Here is a 24266-nt window from a genome sequence, read left to right as displayed (position 1 = left end):
GAGCTAAAACTTCATATACACACTCTGGGGACATCAGAAACTTATTTTACATCTTGTGAAAAGGGCATTATACCACCCCTTTAAATTTAAATTCTGTCATCATTTACTCACCCTCAGGTTGTTCCAACCTGTATAGATTTCTTTGTTCTGTTGAACACCAAGGAAGATATTTTGAAGAATGTTCAGTGAACAGTTCTGGGGCACCACTGACTTCCATAGTATTTTTTTTTTTTTTCTTACTATGTAAGTCAATGGTGCCCCAAAGCGGCCTGGTTAAACTTTCTTCAAAATATTTTCCTTCAGCAGATGAAAGAAATTCATAACGGTTTGAAACAACTTGAGGCTAAGTAATTGATGACAGAATTTTTGGGTGAACTATCCCTTTAATCTTTTAAGCTGAACTAGTAATGACATTCAGACGTTCTACATCTGCCATGTTGTCACTGTCATGTGACCTACCAGCGTCAGTTGCGTCGCTTTTCGCTGACATTCACGGGCGCTTGTCTGAAGTTTAAAATCATTAGTTACCCGTAAGCCAATCACATACCGTTTGGTTATGACGTGTGTTATGCGCCGGCTCAGCCGCATCGAACTTCCACTGTAAAAACATGTATGATGCGAAAACAAAACCATCGAGCGAAATACCGGAGTGAACATGGCTGTGAACGACTTTTGCAGATTATGTGAAGTAAATCTACGCATCCACGGTACAATCAGCGTCTACATCACGGCTCTCAGCCCGCCCTCTGTTCGTTGATTGGCCGGCTGTTTTGAGGCCGGAGGAAAACTGGGAGATAGGTCGCTATCTCAGACTGAGTACAGAAGTGAACTGAAATTGAGCGGAAGTACGAAGTCTGACGTAGTCAGGCTAAGGAGTTTCCATTTCAGACGCAAAATCTTTAGTAAATCCTGACAGTAGTTTTTTTTAACGCTAAAAGAGTTAAAGTTGTTAGTAAATCTGACCTTTGGTGTGAACAAGTCTTAAAGTGAAAAAATGCTATACAAGGCTATTTGAGGCCACTTCAAGGTGCCAGATTGTCTTGCTCAATAGTCAAGGTCTAAAAGCAAACAGACTTCTGGAGCAGGTCTGTGTTCTCTCCCCCACCCATCTCTCTTTATGCCATTCTGGTGTATTAATAGAAGCAGATGGTGGGTTCATTCATTGATGTTGCATCTGGTTGTTCCTGACTGAACTCTCCCTACTGTGCTGCCCCATTTCCTGTCCCACCATACCTCAGAAAGGGCCGCCCATCCCAAATGCAAACATCCTTCCTCGCCGCTCAGTTGATGGCGATTCTCTCTTTTGGCCCTCGTTCTGCTGTGCAGATGTGGCGAGATGCTCATACACTTGAAAGTGAAGCCGGTGTCTCTGAAGTCTCTCACCTGTCCCGTCTGCATTGCATTGGGCAGAGTTGTGTGCAGACCAGCTCAAGGAATGTGTGAGGAGTTGTTATTGAGGAGTTATTAAGGGAAAATTCCAGGTCCAGTACAAGTTAAAACTCGATCGACAACATTTGAGGCACAATATTATTTAAAACCAAAATTAATTTATACTTTTTAACAAAAGCAAAAATTTGTGTTGACAAATGTAAAGTAAGTATTGTATCAAGAGATTAATAATGTATGCATATTAACATGATTTTAGTCTGAAAATAAACACCTATTAACCTTTTGTGTTATGGTGTCCAGTGTTACAGCTTCTTTAAAATGTCAACACAGAAACATAACCAACAGAAGAATTAACGTTCTTTGGAAAAATTATAAGCTTCACATTTCTGTTTCTTCCAAACATGAGCCTCATCTTCATTGTAAGTGTCTTATTGTAACCTACATTTTTTTGCTTTTTTTTAAGAAAAGGATGGACGAGTCGAAAGTATTTTTTGTGACCACACACATATTCTTATGCCTCAAATGTTGTCGTTCAGTTGTGCTTCAGCACTGCTCTTCTTCGCAAATGAACCTGATGGTTTGAAGTATAGCCATATGCCTGTGCCCTGTGGACCATATAAGATCAGATCACATGTGATTTTGCTATTTATTTTAATCAGTTACTCTAAATAGTGGCGTTATTCACAGCTATATCGTTAATATTAAAAAGCGGCTTGACTTGACAATTCATCTGCTCATATGTACAGTATTCAAGCCCCTGCTGTAAGTTGTTGTATGAACAGGACAATAAATGAGTCACACCTGTTAGTAAATGTGGTAGTCAATCCAAAACACTAACTGTGTGAACATAGGCCATGTTCATACAGCAGCAGAATATGGTTGTCAGTTCTGTATTGGAATCCTTTATAGGGTTGTTAATACTCACAGTTCAGTTATTTACAGGAGCGAAAACCGCATTAACCAAACTCACACCCGTACATTTTCAGGACCGTTTTCTCAGCGAACTCCTGCTGTGTGAACAGAACCATACTTGAGAATTAGTTGTCTGTCACATCATACAGTCCGAGTGAGCCACTCTGCACTGCACTTACGTGTGTCTAGCGTGTTAAAGGTAACTGCACTGGAGATGCTCCTATCAGTTTTATAAACTCTCACTCAGCTATTCTTGCTTAATTAAGATCTCATGTAAGGATTCTAACTGTAGGGGCAGATACAAGCTCACACATCACTGATCTACTGACATAATTCACACATCACAGACACATATTTCAAAACATAATTAACCAAGAGTCCAAATAACCCTCCAAACAAGTGATTTTGCTGAACATAAGAGCGACTTGTGTAAACACCACAGTAAAAGTACATACAGAACAAGTAATAAGATCCTGGTTGATGAGTGATGATCTTCCAGCGCTCTTTCAGCTGTGCGCTCCTATTCTATGGCGCTTGATAAATCAAGACCTGTCAAGCTGAGCAAACCAATACAAGCGCATTTCAGCTAAGAAACGGTGTCCGATTAGTCTCTACACATCGTCTCTTACCACTAAACCCACCCACCATACCCAAAATCAAGTCTCCATTGGTTGAACTTTCAAAACACTACGTCATGATCGCGACACGATCGGATCCCGGAAGTCCTAGCTTTGGCCAGCAGCATGTCCTGTCACTCTGTGATCTACGCATTGCCTTATATTATGTTTGGGCTCATTTGAGACAACATGCTCTGAATAAAGATATGCAATCTACTATGGTTTACTATTTTTTGCACCGAAACATGGCTTAAAAGCATCATACTGTTTACACGTGTGTCGGCTGTGTTTTTTCATACAAATACTTGGTTATAGTTTGGTCTCTAACTGAAACTAATATTCTTGTTGTATTTTAAAAGTTGAGACCTTTTCAACGATTTATGATACTGTTATGTACTATGATTTTACAGATTGCATTTTCATGTAAAGCAGTTATTTTTTTTACATTATGAAAATAGAGCACTTCTAATATGTTAGCAAATTTAAAAGCACTTGTTAAGTGATGGTCATATTCCATATGATGATCACCGTAAAGCCAAGCTTCTTAGCTTTAAAGCAGAACTTGGTAACTTTTTTAACTTAATAAAACTGTCTAGAAATCATTTGGATGGTTAAACAACCTGTTCTGGAGATATTGGTGACTTTCCCCGCTCCCCCCAGCGTTCCCAGGCGGAAAACCAACCTTGCAACTTGGGGACTACCGTCCCGGCAAGATAGAAATTGGAAGTCTCGTGAGAAGCGCGAACGAGAACGAGCGCGAAACACGAATTGCTTTACGGCAATTCGACATAAACACACATGCATGTATGATGTATTACCAGATTACTCACCTTGGTAGACATAGCTCCACACGATACAGTTGGCTTGCTCCGATCAAATCAGACGCACATGAGCAGCGGTAGAGAGGGGGAGGAGGCCGCCGCAAGTGAGTTTTTTTACGACCGTGTTGTGAAATATACGCCCACCACAGCTGTAGGGGGAGCTCGTGGGGAAAACATGCGACAACAAAAGGGAAAATCAGTGAAGAAGTGACTAGAGTTCGCAAGAGTTGCCGAGTTCTGCTTTAAAACGACATTTTGGTGTTGGTTAAAGGTCCAGTAAGCGATTTCCAAGAAACGCTGTTCAAGGTGGATCGGACCGAGCACCAAAACACACTTGTAGCCAATCAGCAGTAAGGGGCGTATACACTCATTAGGAGGGAGGTGCCTGTGTTGCATAACATGTTTGTGAATTTGGGAGCAGAGCTATGAAGATAGGTGTGTGATCCTTTTGGGTAGGGGTGTGTTTAATTTGGTAATTTCAAATATCAGCATTGTTGCTCAGAAATCGCTTACTGCACTTTTAAGCAGGTGCACTTCCAAATGCACTTCCAAACTGCACTTTTACTGCACTTCCAACCCCAATTGATTGTTAATTTAAACAACGATCGATTATGGAAATTTATGTAAATTGACAACCCTAATCTGATGAATTTGCACCTCAACTGAAATTTGTCATGTCAAATGTGATAAGACCTTCCAGTTTTATGAACGTCACCATCTTTGATATTACTTACTGTCACTATTACAAAAAAAACAATATTGACAAAAGAAAATCTTAATATTTTCTGGGATTTTGTCACTAATGAGACGATATATTGTAATATAGTGTTTATAGACGATATAGTGTATTTTTGTGATGGTATTTTGCCTGGTTTAGGCCTGACAGTTGATTCACAAAGCTTTTTTACATTCTTCATATTCTGTGCAGTGGTTAGTCAAGTAGAGACAGAAATTAACTTTCCTATTAATGAGTGATATTTGCCCTCTTACGTGAATTTCCACAGGATTTTACCTTTATAATGGCAATTATTTATAACCTTATTGGATGTATGCATCATCTTATGTCAAATTTTTACATTTAATCAACAAATTAAATTAGAATACTAAGACGCTATGGAGCTGTTACAAATCAACTGAAATCAGTATCAACAAAATCCATCATTACACTGCAGAAGCTGCATCTGAAATGGCATTTAGATACACAGACTGTTTAATGCAGCTCAGGGGTGACTAGATGGCTCTAGATAGATTGCATGAATAATGCTATGAGATTTTTTTTTCTGTGTCATCAGAAACAGGATGTAAATGCAGTTCCCAAACACTGGCAGTGTGAACGCTATGGAAAAAAAACAGCCATATATTGTCTGAATTAGACATGATGACATTGCCATACTGTATATGAGCCGTTGAAACCTTACTGTCCCGGATGTTTCAGGGATGTAGGTGTGCGTTTGCATTTCACCTCTTGTCTTCATTCCATCAGTCCGAGACACTCTGGAGACATGGGAGAAACTATCAGCCTGTGACTCACAGGCTAAATGTCCTGAGTACACACTGTAAATAAAACAACCTTTGTTGAGCACCTATACTTTACACCTCTAAGGCATTCACTCAGCAATCTGTCATCTTTTGTCTGTCATAATCAAGTATCTTAATGTCCTCCTATCTATAGAATTACCTAGTTAGCACTAAAGCGTTTGCTGCAGTTTGCCAATTTTATGTGGGCGCGATCTTTTTTGTGACTCCCAGCTCTCCATTTAAACAAACACATACACCTCTGTCAACACTCCTCACCCCCTTCTTTCTCTTCCCAAAGCCCTGCATCACTGTGAAAGAGGCTGTCTCCCTTCTTCCCCATGCTTCATGGCTGTCTGATAACATCAGGCTTTCTGAGATTAGCTCCCATGAGGGTTCGGTTAAACTGGTTACCTCTGCCTACTATGTTTTGCTGTCTAGCCGTAAGCTATCTCCTACTTTTCAAGCTGGAGTGCGGTGTTTCTTTGATAGCACAGTCTTCATTGTCCTTTCTGTGCACTGTGCGTCCAGGACTCAACGGCCTTATTGTGTTACAGAAGCACAAGGCACAAATTTAGGCACAACCGTCGCTTAGCAATCAGGTCGTGTGAAGGAGAGATAACAGACCTGCCAAAAGAACATAGTGGGACAGGGGATAAAAAATAGCTTGTTCTTCTTAGAACTTTGTAACCCACTCTGCCACCCAGTCATTAAAGAACACAGTGCTCAATTGATGTACATCTTAAGACGCTATGTTCAGAATGCTGAAAACTTAATGTGCATACTTGCTGGATTCTGTCCTAGCGATGGTGGTCCAGTCAGACTTGGGCTGTCACTGTGGTCAAGGGCTCTCGTGAGGAACGACCAGCCGACAAATTCCTTTCTGAGCATTGGAAACGCAGCTGTATACATAATTCTCCTCAAGTCTTGTAAAAAAAAAAAAAGCCTAGTCCTTCATGTGAATTTGAATAATGTTAATGTGAAAGGAGTACTGTAGTGTACACACCAAGAAATTGTGCGGCAGAGAGCACATAGTAGCTGACCAATTCAGTTAATAGTACTGTGAATCAGACTATAATAGTCCCATTGTATGTGGTTTTGTATGCTGTTTAATAAGAAATGTGTTTTCTTGCCCTTGCTTGCCATAATACCTCTTTATTTAATTACATTTGGTTCCTTAAATCATGCAGGTTATTAAGAAGATGCTATTATTTTTGTGATTTCGGATTTAAACAGACAGTTAAATTAAAGGAGAACTCCGGTCAATTTGAACATTGAGCTCATTTTTTTGTACATTTGGAGTGCTGTCAATACAGAGAACAACGACAAAAATCGGTGTTTCCTACACCGTGTTATCCTCTTTTTAAAATGTGCACCCTGTTGACTTCAAGGGGGCAAGTTTTAAACCTGCTTTTAGCCTCTTAACATCCTTGATGCTCCATAGTAATCGATTGTCGAGTTCACGCGCGTGATCATAGGTAACTAAACCTATGCGCGTGAACTCGACAATCGATTACTATGGACTTCGACCGAAAACAGGATGTAAATACAGATATGTGCGCTGGCTGAAATAACATCATTTTTATTCATATCTTTCACATCTACTGCAGTCAGATTCACCCGCGTTCACCCCGAAGGAATCACTCACATGACCTGTGCACTTGTAATGACACATCAAGGATGTTAAGAGGCTAAAAGCAGGTTTAAAACTTGCCCCATTGAAGTCAACAGGGTGCAAATTTTAAAAAGAGGATAACACGGTGTAGGCAACACCGATTTTTGTCGTTGTTCTCTGTATTGACAGCACTCCAAATTTACAAAAAAATTAGTTAAATGTTCAAATTAACCGGAGTTCTCCTTTAACGGAGGGACCCAAGTCATTTTTTAAACTTGGGGGTAATTTGTTTGACTAACGCCAGTTAGCAACCACCTAGCAAGGCCCTAGCAACCACCCATAACACTGTTGTAACCACATCAACCCTTATTAACCATGTAGACCACCCTAGCATTGCAGCGACACACGTGTTCTTCAGAAAATTAAAAAATTTAATTTACAATTTGTAAAACAGATTTGAAAGTCATTTCCCGCTCTCTGTGCCGCCGCCGCTGTGGTGGTCTCAGTATGCCAGCGCACTGTTATTCCTGGAGTGCTACATCAGAGGCTGGGCCGATGGCTGGAGCCGTCTGGTTCTGGCTGAGATCCAGCAGGCAACAGCAGTGCCAGAGCGGGAGGGAGGAGCGGGCCCGTCTGCAGAGGTGTGGGTGGCCCAGTGGGCAGCTCAGTCAGAAGCAGTATTGCTCTGGGCCCCAAGGTGGTCTGTACCCTGCCTTTTGGTGGTCTTACTTAGTTTCCTCTTCTTGTTGTTTGTTAGTGATTCAGCTTGAATCACACACTTCAAAGCCGGTTACAGTCCCCTCTCGTTTTCTCCTCTCACTCGATGTCTCTCACACTCTTTCCACACGTTTGCAAGACAAACAAACATCCCAACCCCTCCTGACCTCCACATCTGTCTATAGATGAACACCAGCTATACAATGCAATATCTGCTTTTCATTCAGTCTTTATTGTGTCTTTTCATCCTACCTCATTACAAATGTTCAGTGTGAAAATTCAGAGCGACAAATATTTCAATTGGAATAAAGGGCTGTTAATGCACCTGTTCAGAAAGACACAAACATATTTGCATGACGTCAATGTGAAGGATTTTTTTATTTATTTTTTACGTTTTTTTGTTATTCTAATAGGGCTGCATGATTCATGGAAAAACTATGAAAAAATAAGAGGTTTACTATGTTTGTAGTTCTGTGCAATTTCACTGTAAAAAAAAGTGTTGTTTCAACTTAAAAAAATTAAGTGTTCGTGCTGCCTTAATTTTGAAGTTTTGTCAACTCAAATATTCAAGTTGTCACTTTGTACAACTTCACATTTCAAGTTGACTAAACTTAAACTTTTAAGGTAACATTAACTTACTTTTTTAAGTTGAAACAACATTTATTTTTACGGTGTTGGTCAATATTTTGTCATTATATATCAGTATGGCTGTATAATAAGAGAGTGAATTTGTACTTACATTCAGCCCATCTTGCGTTTTTTTTTCTGCATTGGTCTGAACAAACAAATTGCATGCCAAACATTTGTGTTGGTGTGAACAGGCCTTCACTCTTGAAATGTCACAGTTGTTTTTGGAGGCAGGGTCACAGCGAGGGCAGAGGGGAGAGATTTAACAAAAGACTGAAGGGTGGGGAGTCAGCCTGAGCTTTTGGAGTGTGCTTGACTCTTGGGTCTCTCTCTCTAAAGCTGTAATTACAGTCGAGACATCCAGATGAGCCATGCGGCACAGCTCAGTGCACTTCGAGTGTCCTCTCTCCTCAGCGGCCAGCTATACTGGCTGGAATCCTATGTCCACTCCACATTTAAGCCAGCGGTTTGCCTGCTGGATGATTCAAAGTCACTGTTGCGTAGACAGCAGAGGGCATACGCTAACAGCACTATAGAGCTGGTAAGTCCCGCCCCTTCCGTAAAACCCCGCTGGACCTCTAGGTTGAAAAATCGTCAATGCAAGTGAATGGGAGAAAATAATTATTTTCTGGTCCCGTTTGAATTGTGCCATGAATGTGAACATATGTTGTCTGTGAATTTTTTATATAATCTTTCATGTTACGAGTTTGACAGTATATGGTATGATTCTTCGGCTAGCAGTTGTGGAAAAGACATAACGAGAAAGACTACATGTCGCCTATGTGACGTCACCCCATAAAGTTGACTTACCCGTGGTTTTCGCCAACCTCAACGATTTTGTCCTCTCCCTGAAAGAAGGCGGTGAAGTGCACCAAAGACACAGTCATGTTTAGCGGGATCCGTGAGCTAGTGTCCGTGTGCGAATGGTGGTGACGTTTCAAACGCGTCAAAAGCAGCGAAGAGTTGTAGTCCACAAAGTGCTCTCACACAAAGTCTAACCGTATCAAACTTCTACCCGCTAAATTGTAGCATTCTTCACACGAAAGATTATATAAAAAATTCACAGACAACATATGTTGTATACGGGACCAGAAAATACTTTTTTTCTCCCATTCACTTGCATTGACGATTTTTCAACCTAGAGGTCCAGCGGGGTTAGCGAAGGGGGCGGGACTTACCAGCTCTATAGTGATGGTAATATCACATACCGACTTCCCAGCACAGAAAGGACAAGTTCTAGAGCAAAAGAAGAGTTTTATTGGGGCGAATGTGAGAGGAATAAATTAAATCTCGTGGGTCAGGATATGCAGTTATTAGCGAGCCCTTTCTCTGCTGAGTCCAGGCGCACAGAGTCCCCCGCTTCCTGTTCCTTTGCTATTTATACATTCATACACATCTTTAATCATTTATAGTGCAAGGAGAGGAGTGAGTGGGTTAATGAAACGGATGTGGGCTCTTGGAAGGTTTGCTTGGCGCTGGTTTTGGCGGTTAATCATATTGTAATCTTGATTCTGTCTCCACACGTGAACCTCTGCTTGGATGGTGTGAGTGGATGAGAACAACAATCGACCTGAAAGGTCAGAGGTCACCAGTGTGCGAGTAGTGAATGGAGTTTGATTGGCACAGCTCTTGAGCCATGTCTGACTGCGTCACAGTTCTCCTCTCTGTGCTGCGTTTGCAGAAAATGGACTCGTTCTCCCTAAGAAGCCACTCTAAGCGAATGAACCGTTACCTCACAGGAACACTGTGCCCTTTCACAGAGCTGCATTCTTACTCAACCTTGACTGGGATCAAATGAACAAAATGTGTCCTTGGACAAATCAAATTGACTAGGTCTTTTAGTTTCAGATTAAATCAAGCATTAAAAGAGAAGAGTCCGAATGAAATCTTTTAAAGCGCATGCAAACATACAGTTCGTACTAACCACAATTATCATCATTGTTTATTTAATTCTTCATTTTTGTTTCTTTCAATTACAAATGTACGCTGTATACATTGATAAAGACATGAAGACGGAGACATACACAATAGCTTATTTGCATGTAAACACATGCATTGCTAATACATTCAAAGTCATTTTGCAGCTTTAAACAAAAGACATGCATGCCAACAGTTTAACCTGTTTGACTTGAGCAATTCTTGATTCATCTAAAATTAGCAACCTGGGATGCTTTATTGTCCTGAAAATGTCATCATTAGTAAGCTGCTATCGGTAGAGGCGTCATGTTTTGTCTATACTTGTTAAGCTGCAGCTAAGTAGTGTTCTCTGGGCTGTAATGTATGGATGGCCCCTTGACCTCAGGGCTTGTGGGAGCAACTACGGCCTCTGTCTCACACTAATTATGTCACTACATTAACAAGTAGTTGTTATCCAAACCTCTTAACCCCTAGCTATGTCTGGTGTGCGACCAGATAAGGTCACCTCCCAACACAGACCTCCGTGTAGAGATAGCAGCCCTGTGCCGGTGGAACGGGAGACAGCCATACACTCTTCCTCTGAATTCTTGATAAAGCTGTGTCTGGGCTTCTCAGGAAGTAGGATACAAGGGTTTGTTGTGCCAGAGATTATGCGGCTGACCATGTAGCAATATGGAAGCCACTCTAATAAACATTTCCCCAAACTGACACTTACACTGTGTCTACATCAGACACGAACAGCGAAAACAAAAGCACTTACATAATTATCAATGGCTCTGTTTACAGTGAAAGCTAAAAGACCTGCTATATGTTGCAGATGATATGATAACAAAAACAATACACTGCTCTTTTTATTTGATCTTTATTTATTGACTGGTTTCTTGAATACTTACAATGAATTTTACTTCAATCAAAATACTTTACAAATTTTACAACACTATATTAAAAAAAAAAAAGTTTTCCCTACATATGTTGCATGTTCTTACTGTAGTAATAACAGAAAATTATGCATAATTACATGCAACAAACTCTAAACCAAACCCTATTCCTATTCCTAACCCTAACCATCTAGCAAGTACATGTTGTTAATTAATATTACTCAGTAGTTAAGTATATAATTACACTGAAACAATGATACCTTAAAGTCCCCATGAAATCAAAATTTTAGTATATGTTAGCCTTACTATTATCTATAAGGTAGTGCGCTCCAAAACAATGATTTAGAAACATTTAGAAGATATAAGCATTCAAAACTTACACTATCTCACTTCTGCCAATATGGATAAATGATTTTGATGACATCACTCTGCATTTAGCTTCTCATCAGATTTTCTGTCCAATCAAATGCTCTCTAGAATCTAAAGCGTCCCGCATCCTACATTATAAATAGACGCTGAAGCTTCAGCTAAAAGTGGCGTAGACCACAAAACGTATCTGACCCATTTGAATTCTGTACAGAATTGTAAAGCGATGGAGGAGATTAGGAGGAGAAACGGTTTGAGATTAGGAGGAAACAGTGGCTTTACCAAGCTGTGATATAAACGGCTGTTGCTATTGGCTGTTCGATATGTCCCAGCCTGTCTTCCTGTTTCAATGAGAATTACGTCAACACATTGAATAATGCTGCGCTCTTCAAGGCTCTTCAGTGGGCCTTTAAAATAAAGTGTAACCTGTTTTTTTTATGTAAAATGTATTAAATTATATATATATATATATATATATATATATATATATAAGTTATTTGATTTTATATTTATATATATATATATATATATATATTTTTTTTTTTTTTTTTTTTTTTTTTTTTTTTGCTGTTATAGTGAAATTTCACTGATATTGATATCTACTACCAAAAATGTTGTTTTTATTTCTCAATACAAATGGTCAGCTTTCTCACTGAAAGCTAACCATCCTCTCTATATCTCCTGATCAACGAGAGACCACCTGCCTCACCATTTCCTTTTCTACCATTTGCATTGCACAACTCCTGTTTGAGCGACTGCAACGCTGACTCTCTGTGCCTGTGCACCATTGCGCATGATGAGTTGGCAGAGTAACCGGTGACGATGGTTTACGGAAAGAGTGCTCTGCAGGAACGGTCAGTAGCTGCAGAAACCGAGCTGCTGGCAGCATGGGATCTTCTGTTTTCTGTTCACACACAGCTTGCTTTGGTTCTCCCTCCTGCAGTCGTAAAGCAATAGAGGCTGCAGACCCAGTGAAAAAGCCCCTCGCTGGGGGTTTGACGCACTAAACACCCCCACCCACTGCAGGAGTCAAAGGGGCCCTCGGTGCCTCCTCAGAGAGATATATGTGTTAACATGCATGTGCATACAGACAAATTTCCTGTCTTGCACAAGTTTTGCATGATAATTCTGCTGTATTTAGCTCATGAATAATGGGACTGGAATGATATGTAACTTTGATCTGCTGCTGGCTGCTCATAGGAAGTAGAGTGCATGTCAATATCAACTTTTTTGTTGTTGTTTTCAATCCAGGTCTGTGAAGAAAATCAAAGATGTCGTCTAAGCAAAGCTCTAATAATATAGCCCAGGCCAGAAGGACTGTTCAGCAGCTACGGATAGAAGCTAACATAGAGAGAATAAAGGTACAGTAAATGAATTGTTCATCAATCATTAAATAAAAGTGCTGTGGCATAACATAAATATTTGAATACCATCCGTTACACAGTAAGTGAAACTTTTGGACACACTTGGTTTAATTTGTTTCTCATGATGCTAAAGATGTTGTGAAATGGTTAATAAATTGAAGGAGCATGCAGAGCTGTAAATCTAGAAACAGGATGGTTTGAAGAAGCTAAATTATATATTTTTTTATTTCTTTTTTATTTTAACTGAATTTAATTCATATACATTTTTTTTGCTCAAAAGAAAATTCCTATACTTCCATGTGTGTTATTTTTAGGGCTGTCAGTTTAATATTTTATCGTATTTTATTATTTTTGCTAGGGCATTGGATAACCCCTTGTCCCCTTCCCATTAATTTGACTAAATGTAATAATTTGATTACATTTTTTTAATAATTGACAGTCCTAGTTATTTAATACTTTTGATGACTTTACATTTATTTTGAAATGTTGTATTGGTTAAAGAACTGATCTTTTAGGTTGTAGGCTCACACTTCATTGCATGGACAAAAAACATTGAACCATTCTTCTTTTGTGTTTTGCAGAAGAACAAAAGTCATATAATTTACAGAATTTTTAATAAACTTCAATGAAATCTATATGCAGTTCTTTCTTCTGTGAAACAGTGAAAAAAATGATTTTGAAAAATGACTTTGTGTTTTTTTGTCATACAATAAAAGTCAATGGTATTCAGCATTGTCTTGGACACCACTGATGTTCATTGCATGGACAAAAATAGTTGGAATTTTATCTTTTTGCATTTTACATATGAACAAAAGTCATATAATTGACAGAATTTTCAAGTTTGAATGAACTATCACTTCAATGACTAATTACTAGTTAATTTACTTGTACACAAATCTCTCAAATTTCACATTGTGTCTCTTCTCTGCAGGTGTCTAAGGCTTCTGCAGACCTCATGCATTACTGCAGCGAACATGCCAAGTATGACCCTCTGCTTATGGGTATCCCAGCTTCAGAAAACCCTTTTAAAGATAAAAAGCCCTGCACTATATTGTAGTGGGATGCTTGAACTCTTGATGTGTGTTTTGATGTTCCTTTTATTGTTATTTTTTTGAGAGAGAATATGATCTTCAAACATCCATTCCCTATTTGCCTTAAAGTGAACTAAACCCCAAGCCATTATTTGATTGTATCCACAAATCTCCTGACTAAAAATGTTCATGTTGTCTATGAAAAGGAGAGTCAAAGCACCTAGTAAACAAATCATTTGTGGTGCAAAGACAAAACCAACCCATGAATGATTTTTTAGCTTTAGGGCACAGCACAGATGACTTGTTTGCTTTGTGATGGAGTCCACTGATGTGGTTGTGTCTCCTGCAAATAAAGGGTGAGGTCAGAGTGGGCGTAGTATCACAAAGCACAGGAAACGATCATTTAATGACTGCAGTCTGTAATATATATCTGCAGATAAGCAGAGCCTCATCTGCTGTGCTTTTGACCCTATCTGATGCTTTTAAAGGTGTCCAGTCACAGGGAGTGTGGAGGGTTGATGTGAGGGGTGAAATGTCAGCATCATGAATGCGTGAAGGGTGCTTATGCTCATTGGAGGAGGAAACAGGTGTCTTTGGAGGCGTCACATTGACGCAATGCTGCTCCGGCCCTCCCTCATTAACTCACCCTTCGAACAATGGAGTGATACAAAGCTAACTGCTCCTGTCAAAACACTACATACAACGTCGTGCCCTTTTCTTTTTCTCTTTTTCTCCTTTTCTCCAGGGGAGCTGTGTTTCAAAAGTTCAACAACTGCCTAAACTTGCAGATCAGCATTTTAAGAGTAACCTAATACAAAATGATGTGTTCATGTGGAAATGTTGTTTATTCCAGCCAGACAGAATGTGGGTAACACTTTACAATAAGGTTCAATTCATTGATTACTTCAACTTGAAATGTTAAAAATGTAAAATACACTACAGTTCAAAAGTTTAGGGTCAGTAAGATAAAAAAAAAAAAAAAAAGATGCATTAAATTGATCAAAAGTGACAGTAAGCACATTTGTAAAAAAAAAAAAAAAAAAATCTGTTTCTAATTACCTTTCTATTCCTAAAAGAATCCTGGAAAAAAATATGGTTTCCACTGAAATATTTAGCGATACACAACTGCTTTTAAACTGTGATAATAAGAACTGTTACTTGAGCACCAAATTAAAGCTGATTTTTGATGTAACGACTGCAGAACATTTAGCTTTGCCATCACACTAATAAACTGTTATTTTAAATTGTAATAATATTTCACAGTATATCCTTTTTTTTTTTTTTTTTTTTACTGTATTTTTTTTAATAAAAATTCACCACTCACCCTCATGTCGTTCCAAACCCGTAAGACTTCCGTTCATCTTAGAAACACAGATGAAGATGTTTTAAATTAAAAAGAGATTTCTGTCCCTTAGTTGAAAGTTTACACAACTACTACTTTGTCGCTTAAAAAAGTTCAGAGAGACATCTTAAAACTAATCCGTATGAATCGAGCGGTTTAATCCAAATTTTGTGTAGAGATTCGATCGCTTTATATGATGAATAGATTTAATTTATGCTTTTATTCACATATAGTAAACATTGATCATAAACATAAACAGAAAAACATAATTGAACATAAACAGAAGCTCACATGGTGCACAAGAGCAAACCTCATTGGTTCTTGCGGAAGCTCAAACGTGCTGCGTAACACACGAGAATTAGCCTAACCTCATTGGTTCTTGCGGAAGCTCAAACGTGCTGCGTAACACACAAGAATTAGCCTAACCTCATTGGTTCTTGCGGAAGCTCAAACGTGCTGCGTAACACACAAGAATTAGCCTAACCTCATTGGTTCTTGCGGAAGCTCAAACGTGCTGCATAAAGGCCTCATTATACTTCTGCGTCGGACCTACGCCGGAGCCTATACGCCGTAGGCAACGTGTTGGTTTTAATTTATACTTCTGTGTCGTTGTCCGCGTTGACGCGCACCTAGGGAGCATGTGAAACCCCGAGGGAGGGGTTCTGGCAGACCAATCACAGCGCTTGTGTCCGCGTAGAATTGACGCGTTGTTACATTTTTGGAGAGGTGCACGTCAGGGTACGCCGTAGGGTACGCGCGCTACACACAGCCTACGACGTAGCTACGGCGGCAGTTCGACGCAGAAGTATAAATAGGCCTTAACACACGAGAATTAGCCTAACCTCATTGGTTCTTGCGGAAGCTCAAACGTGCTGCGTAACACACGAGAATTAGCCTAACCTCATTGGTTCTTGCGGAAGCTCAAACGTGCTGCGTAACACACAAGAATTAGCCTAACCTCATTGGTTCTTGCGGAAGCTCAAACGTGCTGCGTAACACACAAGAATTAGCCTAACCTCATTGGTTCTTGCGGAAGCTCAAACGTGCTGCGTAACACACAAGAATTAGCCTAACCTCATTGGTTCTTGCGGAAGCTCAAACGTGCTGCATAAAGGCCTCATTATACTTCTGCGTCGGACCTACGCCGGAGCCTATACGCCGTAGGCAACGTGTTGGTTTTAATTTATACTTCTGTGTCGTTGTCCGCGTTGACGCGCACCTAGGGAGCATGTGAAACCCCGAGGGAGGGGTTCTGGCAGACCAATCACAGCGCTTGTGTCCGCGTAGAATTGACGCGTTGTTACATTTTTGGAGAGGTGCACGTCAGGGTACGCCGTAGGGTACGCGCGCTACACACAGCCTACGACGTAGCTACGGCGGCAGTTCGACGCAGAAGTATAAATAGGCCTTAACACACGAGAATTAGCCTAACCTCATTGGTTCTTGCGGAAGCTCAAACGTGCTGCGTAACACACGAGAATTAGCCTAACCTCATTGGTTCTTGCGGAAGCTCAAACGTGCTGCGTAACACACAAGAATTAGCCTAACCTCATTGGTTCTTGCGGAAGCTCAAACGTGCTGCGTAACACACGAGAATTAGCCTAACCTCATTGGTTCTTGCGGAAGCTCAAACGTGCTGCGTAACACACGAGAATTAGCCTAACCTCATTGGTTCTTGCGGAAGCTCAAACGTGCTGCGTAACGCACAAGAATTAGCCTAACCTCATTGGTTCTTGCGGAAGCTCAAACGTGCTGCGTAACACACAAGAATTAGCCTAACCTCATTGGTTCTTGCGGAAGCTCAGACGTGCTGCGTAACACGAGAATGAACCTCATTGGTTCTTGCGGAAGCTCAAACGTGCTGCGTAACACACAAGAATTAGCCTAACCTCATTGGTTCTTGCGGAAGCTCAGACGTGCTGCGTAACACGAGAATGAACCTCATTGGTTCTTGCGGAAGCTCAAACGTGCTGTGTAACACATGAGAATGAACCTCATTGGTTCTTGCAGAAGTTCAAATGTGCTGCGTAACACGAGAATGAACCTCATTGGTTCTTGCGGAAGCTCAGACGTACTGCGTAACACAAGAATGAACCTCATTGGTTCTCACACGTCAAGCAAGCATGCTTGAGCTTCTGTTTACCGTTATGTATACCGTTGATTATTTCTATATGAATAAAAGCCTAAATTTATATATATATATATATATATATATATATATATATATATATATATATGCCGTCTTTTTTCTTTTTTTATTGTAAAGTATTACCAAACTGTGTTTGTTTTACCCATTTCACAGAAATTCCCCATTCTTTAAAAAACTTGTGAAAAACGTGTGAATTTGCATTAGGATACTTCGACTCTTGTTATTGCCCTGTGTATTATAGATACAGTAGTCATGGTACATAATATATTGTAACCCTTTAATGATTATTTACAAGATGCCTTATACCATAATGTATGCATTTCTTGATTGTTTCTTTATTATGTCAAACTTTTAATGTCATTGTGCCATCTCATTATGGGATCTAACCAGCAATAGAAACTCACGTAGGTTCACATATATATGATTTTTCTGTACACACCGAGCACACAATGATTTCTCTGATTGTGGTCATTTTTGTGACTGTTATATTCATGCATTTTGACATCATTCCATGTTTACAACTCCTGTACCTTTTTTGTAAAACTCTTGTGAATTGCCATGCATATAATGAAAGTGAGTGTGTAATGCCTTCATTGACACAGCTGGCAGAAAACAACTTCACCAGACCAGCAGAACCAGCCTTACTGAAGTATTCCTGACTCGTTCACTGTGTCGAGACAACAGCCAGAGTTAAACTACTGTGAACTAGTGGTGCTGCTGTCCCACAGACATCTTCTGGATATATACCCAGGCCGACATCTGATCCTTGCCTGTGCAACAATAATGATTTACCGTGCAACTGAACTTGCAACTGTGCTAAACCACAATCTTATTTGAACAACAGCATGCTTTGAATGGCAATTTCAGCCTTGCTTTCTCGTTGAGCGATGCTTTTAAAGTGACATTTTTGCAATGTTTCCCAAAAGTAGTATTGAGTTGTCACAGTGGCCTGTTGTTATTTGGACAATTGTGTTTTTCCTGATGCAGTGGTCATTTCTAAAGGTGCTTTTGTATTGTAAATATGACATGCACAAGCTTTTCGGTCTGCCTTCTTATCTCTTTTTGCCTTTGAAAAATATATATCTTTTTTATATGAAGAGCATTCAGTGTCATCATATATAAATGAATTTTCCATCTTCCTTCCATTGTGCAGGTTTGTAGATGTTGTCTTTTTCCAACAAAATATAGTTTTATTCTCAGACTTCTTGTCTTGTTTATGCACGTTCTCTTCTAAGTCCAGTATTAAATTTACATTTATTTATTTAATTTAATTAAAAATGTATTTATATTGCACTTTTCACAATACATATTGTTTCAAAGCAGCTTCACATAAAATGCATGTTTCACAGTTACAATCATATTTAGCAAATGCTAATACAAGCAGAAACAATTATTAGAAAGTATATATAAGTCAAGTCACCTTTATTTACATAGCGCTTTTTACAATGCAGATTATTTCAAAGCAGCTTTACAGGAAAATAATGCAACAAAGTTTGTTTTCGGCTGTACAGCAGATCTAGAAGAAAATAGTGGCATAGACCAGCTTAAGTAAGTACAAGTGTTGATTCATTTCTGTTGTAAAAAAGTTAAGTTTTGGGGTCAATAAGAAACTTATACGGCAAGGACACAGTGAGTTGATCAAAAGTGACAGTAAAACTAATTTATTACAAAAAAACTTTTTTTAATAAATGCTGTTCTTTTGAACTTTCAGTTTAGAAGAAAATCCTGAAAAAAATATATTTGTATCATGGTTTCCACAAAAATATTAAGCAGCATAACTGTTTTCAACATTGATAATAATATTAGCAACAAATCAGAATATTAGAATGTTCTCTGAAGTATCATGTGACACACATTTTTACTCTATTTTGGATCAAATAAATGCAGCCTTGATGCATTATAATAACTGCATAAAGGCAATCAAATCAACCAATCTGTCATAGGTGCACTCAAAATCAAACCTTTAAAAAAAGTAGTTTTATCGTATTATCAAGTTTGTTTGTTTTTTGTCTCTAGAGTATAATGTGTATATAATAACTTCCTTATTGTTATGCTTTCCCACACCAGCCAGGTGTTCATGGTCTCACTTCTCCCACTTGCTCTAATTTCTCTGATATTGTTTTATTTGGGTCTCTGCTCCAGGTCAAAGCCTTGTTGTTATGCAATGATCCCAGTAGAGCTCCCCTCATACCCGCTACACTCAGAAACAGGTCAGACTGTATTTACTGCCCTAGATCGATGTTATCAGTGGAGCTTCTTGCGGTTGATTGATGAACTGGCTTTGTGCTCTTGTCAATTTTAGTGATAGAGTTACATGTCATCTCGGGTGGAAAGGCTCCAGGATAAACCCCGTAATCCTGTTAAAGGAAAACAAGGAGCCATTTATTTGTTATTATTCAGCTATATGCCAGAGCTTTCCGAGACCACAGGTGTCCATTAATGAATATAGTACGTTAATACTTGGCTTGGTATTTCAGGATTTTTGCCCGTGTTATAGTATTTCTCTCCTGAGGTTAAAACAGTTAAACTCACCACTGTAGAACCTAGTATGGTCACACTTTAGTTTAGGGTCCAGTTCTCACTATTAATTAGCTAATTATTAATTACGACTTTTGCCTCAATAAACTCATAATTATTAATAGTATACTAAGGTAGTTGTTAAGTTTAGGTATTAGGATTATGGGATGTGAAATATGGTCATGCAGAATAAAGCATTAATATGTGCTTTATAAGTACTAATAAACAGCCAATATCCTAGTAATATGCATGCTAATAAGCAAGTAGTAAATAGTGAGAATTGGACCAATGATGTACTAAAACCAGAAAAGTTTTTCCTTTATGATTTTCGTGTACAGACGACAATATGTCAAATGTGTCAAAAACATCCCCGTTCACACAGATCTGGAAAAAAAAAAACGCTGTATTATTCATGCCAGGCCAGTAGTTGGCGATGTTACTTTGTTAAGAAACGCTACGAGCCTATAGACTGAACATGTAATACGCATGATGTAACCATTTGCACAAATTCGCTTTTTTGTAGTTTACACAGAGACAATAACAGTATCGGTTTGAAATCCTTTTTCAAAAGTTTGCCTTTTCAGACCCCCAAAACACGGTTGGCGTGTAAATGAACGGCCAAAACGCATAAAAAGTGTTCCGTTTTTAGTTGAAAATGGTGTTGTGTAAGCAGCCCCTAAGGGCACTTAATAATGAGGAACTCAACAAGAAACAGGTGAACAACATAATTAGTAACCATGGAAACAAACTAGTGACAAGAACAAAAGGAAACAGGAATGAAACAATATTGTTCAAAAGTTTGGGGTCAGTAAGATTTTTTAATTCATCTTATGCTCACCAAGGATGCATTTATTGAAGAAAAAAAAGAGTAAACCTGAAATATTATTACAGTTTAAAATAACTGTTTTCTATTTTAATATATTTAAAAATATAATTTATTCCTGTGATGAAAAAGCTGCATTTTTTTATGTCTTCAGTATCACATGTACCTTCAGAAATCAATCTAATGCTGATTTGGTGCTCAAGAAACATTTCTTATTATTGTCAATTTTAAAAACACATTTTTTTTTCAGGATGCTTTGATTAATAGAAAAAACATAAGTCATTTGAAATAGATTAATAGATTTTTTAACAATGTAAAAGTCTTTATTGTGACTTTTGATCAATATATTGCACACTTATTGAATAAAATAATGAATTTCCTTTAAAAAAGTATAGTGTAATCATGCATGATTTTGCAAGTAAAGGATTACTTACAATAGCTTTTTACCCCTCTGGGAAGAGGAACATTAAATTGTTTGATCTGTGGCACTGCAGTTAGTCCCTTCAGAAACATTTGCATTCCTCATGTGTGGGAACAGTCGACGTCTCACTTCCACCTATAAAATCATGGCCCCCAAACGCATAAAGCTGGAGTTTCCCAGCTCTAGGCACTTTTAGCGAGAAAGTACCACCGTGTCACACCATTTACCTGCGCACCTGTATTTAGCAGGATGAGGTTAATGGAAGGCCGGGTGGTAGAAACTCCAAAGGTCACTGCAGCAGGGGCATAATGTCAGCCCTGTTTACTTCAGCCTAGGACAGAAATATGGTCAGTCTGGCTCTCTGATGGGGCTTTTGCATCACAGTTGTGTGTGTAGTCAAGTGTAGTAAAGATCCAAGTGTAGCTTCAAATGTATTTCTTAACTAAAACACGTAACTGCATCCCCGTCCTTCTTTTTTTGTTGCCAAAGACTCCCCAGGAACCCTAGGTAGAAAGACTCATTTATGCTATAGTATACGAGGAAATATATGCAGGATTTTTATTTTATTTCATAGTTGTCAGTATAATTATTCTGCTCAATAAATTTTATGATTTCTGACCTTTAGAAAACAGAATGGTCATTAATGTCAAAGTTAATTTCAACATTTATACATTTTTTAAATCAAAAGTTGTTAATATTTTAACAATAGTAAATGCACTGTGAACTAACAAGAACAAGAACAAACATTGAAGAATTGTATTTTTATTATCTAACATTAACAAAGATTATTAAATGCTGCAAATATATTGCTTGTTGTTGTTCGTTAGCCAGAGGCGGACAGAGTACACAGCTTCATTACTTGAGTAAAAGTACAGATACCCCTTGCTAAATTTTACTCAAGTACATAGTAAAAGTACTACAGTCAGATGTATACTTAAGTAAAAGTTTTTAAAAGTACTTGAGTATCAAGAGTACAAGAGTACATTTTCTAAATATTGCATTACTACTGCCACAGTGCTTACATTGGTAAACACAGCAAACACTTGAAGCGAAAACTATCATTAACTTGTTCGGAAAATTGAAATAGTCTGGCGAGGTGGGGCCACGGGTTGGCACATTCCTGGGATGGACCTGCTGCGTCTTCATCCATTGTTTCGTCCATGGTTTCGTCTCTTATCTAAATCTGACCATGGAGTTGACTTTGGCGGAAAGCTGAAGGTGATTGCTGATAGGCTGTCCCAATCAGTGGCGCCTGCACAATCCAATCACGTTTGAGAGGGAAACAACAAATTGAGGGTTTCCGAGATGTTTCTTTTTTCCTTTTTTTATTTTTTTTAGAAGTAACGGGTACTCACGGTTATGGATAGAAATGTAGCGGAGTAAAGAGTACAATATTTGCCTCTCAAATGTACTTGAGTAAAGTCATGAGTACTCCCCAAAAATGATACTCGAGTAAAGTACAGATCCCTCAAAATTTTACTTAAGTACTGTACTCAAGTAAATGTACTCCGTTACTGTCCGGCTCTGTCGTTAGCTAATGCATTAACTAATGTTAACAAATGGGACCTTATTCTAAAGTTACTGATTAACGTTAAGTGAGTTAGATGATAACAAAGATCATCTAAATTGAAAAACGGGAAATGAACACGCACAATTAAATACCCAATAAATAAAATATTGATGGATGGATATGTTCCCATGTCTTGCATCCATAGTTTAAGGGAACATGAACACTGAGGATCAGTTTCCTGTTTGAAAATATGGCCGAATGACCCAGTTTCTTTGTACAAACTGTTTCCCAACACCAGCTGCTTAAAAGAAATGCAGCAAAGCTTTAGCTGGAAATGAAGCAACAGTTCACAGTGGTATTCAATATTAGGGTCTTTCCAGTCTTCTCTCTCTTTTGTCCTGTCTCATTCTTGTGAACTCAGCAAAAGTCAAGTCAAGTCACCTTTATTTATATAGCGCTTTTTACAATACAGATGGCAACAAAGCAGCTTCACAGTGATAACATGAAAATAATACAACAAAATATCCCCAACTAAGCAAGCCAAAAGCCAAGGCAACAGTGGCAAGGAACCAAAACTCCATCAGGTGACAGAATGGAGAAAAATAAAAAACCTTGGGAGAAGCCAGGCTCAGTCGGGGCCAGTTCTCCTCTGGCCAACGAGCGAACAGTGTATGATTATGATCCAGGCAGCATTACAGGTCAGAAGGAAAAGAGGGCTATTTTTAGTTGTCAGCTCTCCTGCTGCAGCCTTGAATAGCCTAGCCTCTTTCTATTTTATTTGTGCACATTTTAACTCTGCCATCGTTTTGCATGACCCCCACCCCGTCTGTACGCTGATGCTGTCAGGTATGATTCACTCTCTCAGTGCTATTTCTATTTCTGGCTTGGTCAGGGTCCGGATTATCTTCTGTTTTGTGTAAAGACACAAGGCCGTGATGACCCGACGTCATGCGTCTCCCAGCTGCCGTAGTGAACGTAATGGAATTCTCTGTCCCACCTACTTGTGGAAATACCTTTTTTAGCAATACAAGAGAAGAAAGCTGTTGGACGGTTTTCAAAATGCTGTTGACAAAATAAAGCCCAATGACACTTCAAAACGGCCCTCTACTACATCATCAAAATGTACCTGCCACTTGAAATATTTAGCATACGGTGCATTTAAATGATCAAATTGAATTGCAAAGTCATGAAATAAATGTCCTTTTTTGTTTTGTTTTTACACATTCATTGACCATGTTTAAAGAACTGTAGGAATACACGGATAATTAAATTCTGCCTGATTCCGACAAGTCAATAATAGTTTATTTTATGGCCGATGATCAAAAAATAGCTTTAAAGAATATTCAAATTCTACAGTTTTTTCTAAAGCAACTAATTTATATCTAAATCAATAAAGACGGTTTTATATTCCCTTAAGTAAAGGACATCATAAGTAATGATATCGTGCACCCATAGTTTATGCATCTGAACATTTTAATGTAACGTATGCAAAATAAATATTCATTTTAAGATTTGCTAAAGATTACTTAAGTGTTGTTAAATTATTATTTAAGGATTAGCATTGAGTGTTTGTTAGGTGGTCGCAAAGCTTATCTAACTGTAAAAATAGTGGCATTGAGCATGCACAATTAAATATCCAAAATAATCTGATACATATAAATATCAGCCGATAACCGATATGGTAGCAACATATTGTGCATAACTAGTTCAATGAACTCACACTGCCAAAGACATA

At 38.7% G+C, this 24266-nt stretch overlaps 1 protein-coding gene across 3 annotated transcripts in view; it reads left to right on the top strand.

Moving 5' to 3' along the window:
* Positions 1–15056, top strand: part of gng12b (guanine nucleotide binding protein (G protein), gamma 12b) — a 62362-nt gene extending 47306 nt beyond the window's left edge. For 2 of the 3 annotated variants that reach the window (XM_084426278.1, XM_084426276.1), the window contains exons 2-3: positions 12626–12735; positions 13670–15056. In XM_084426278.1, the coding sequence (XP_084282404.1) occupies positions 12646–12735; positions 13670–13795 (216 nt within the window). In that variant the 5' untranslated portion in view covers positions 12626–12645 and the 3' untranslated portion in view covers positions 13796–15056. Of the gene's footprint in view, positions 1–11980; positions 12736–13669 lie in introns of those variants that run through there. The other variant, XM_084426277.1, reaches the window with a different exon arrangement.
* Positions 15057–24266: the final 9210 nt, after the last annotated feature.

Source organism: Rutilus rutilus (genome assembly GCF_951802725.1).
Source record: "Rutilus rutilus genome assembly, chromosome: 12".
Lineage (NCBI taxonomy): Eukaryota > Metazoa > Chordata > Actinopteri > Cypriniformes > Leuciscidae > Rutilus > Rutilus rutilus.
Note: the sequence above shows the minus strand (reverse complement) of the source record. Positions and strands in the feature narration are given on the sequence as shown.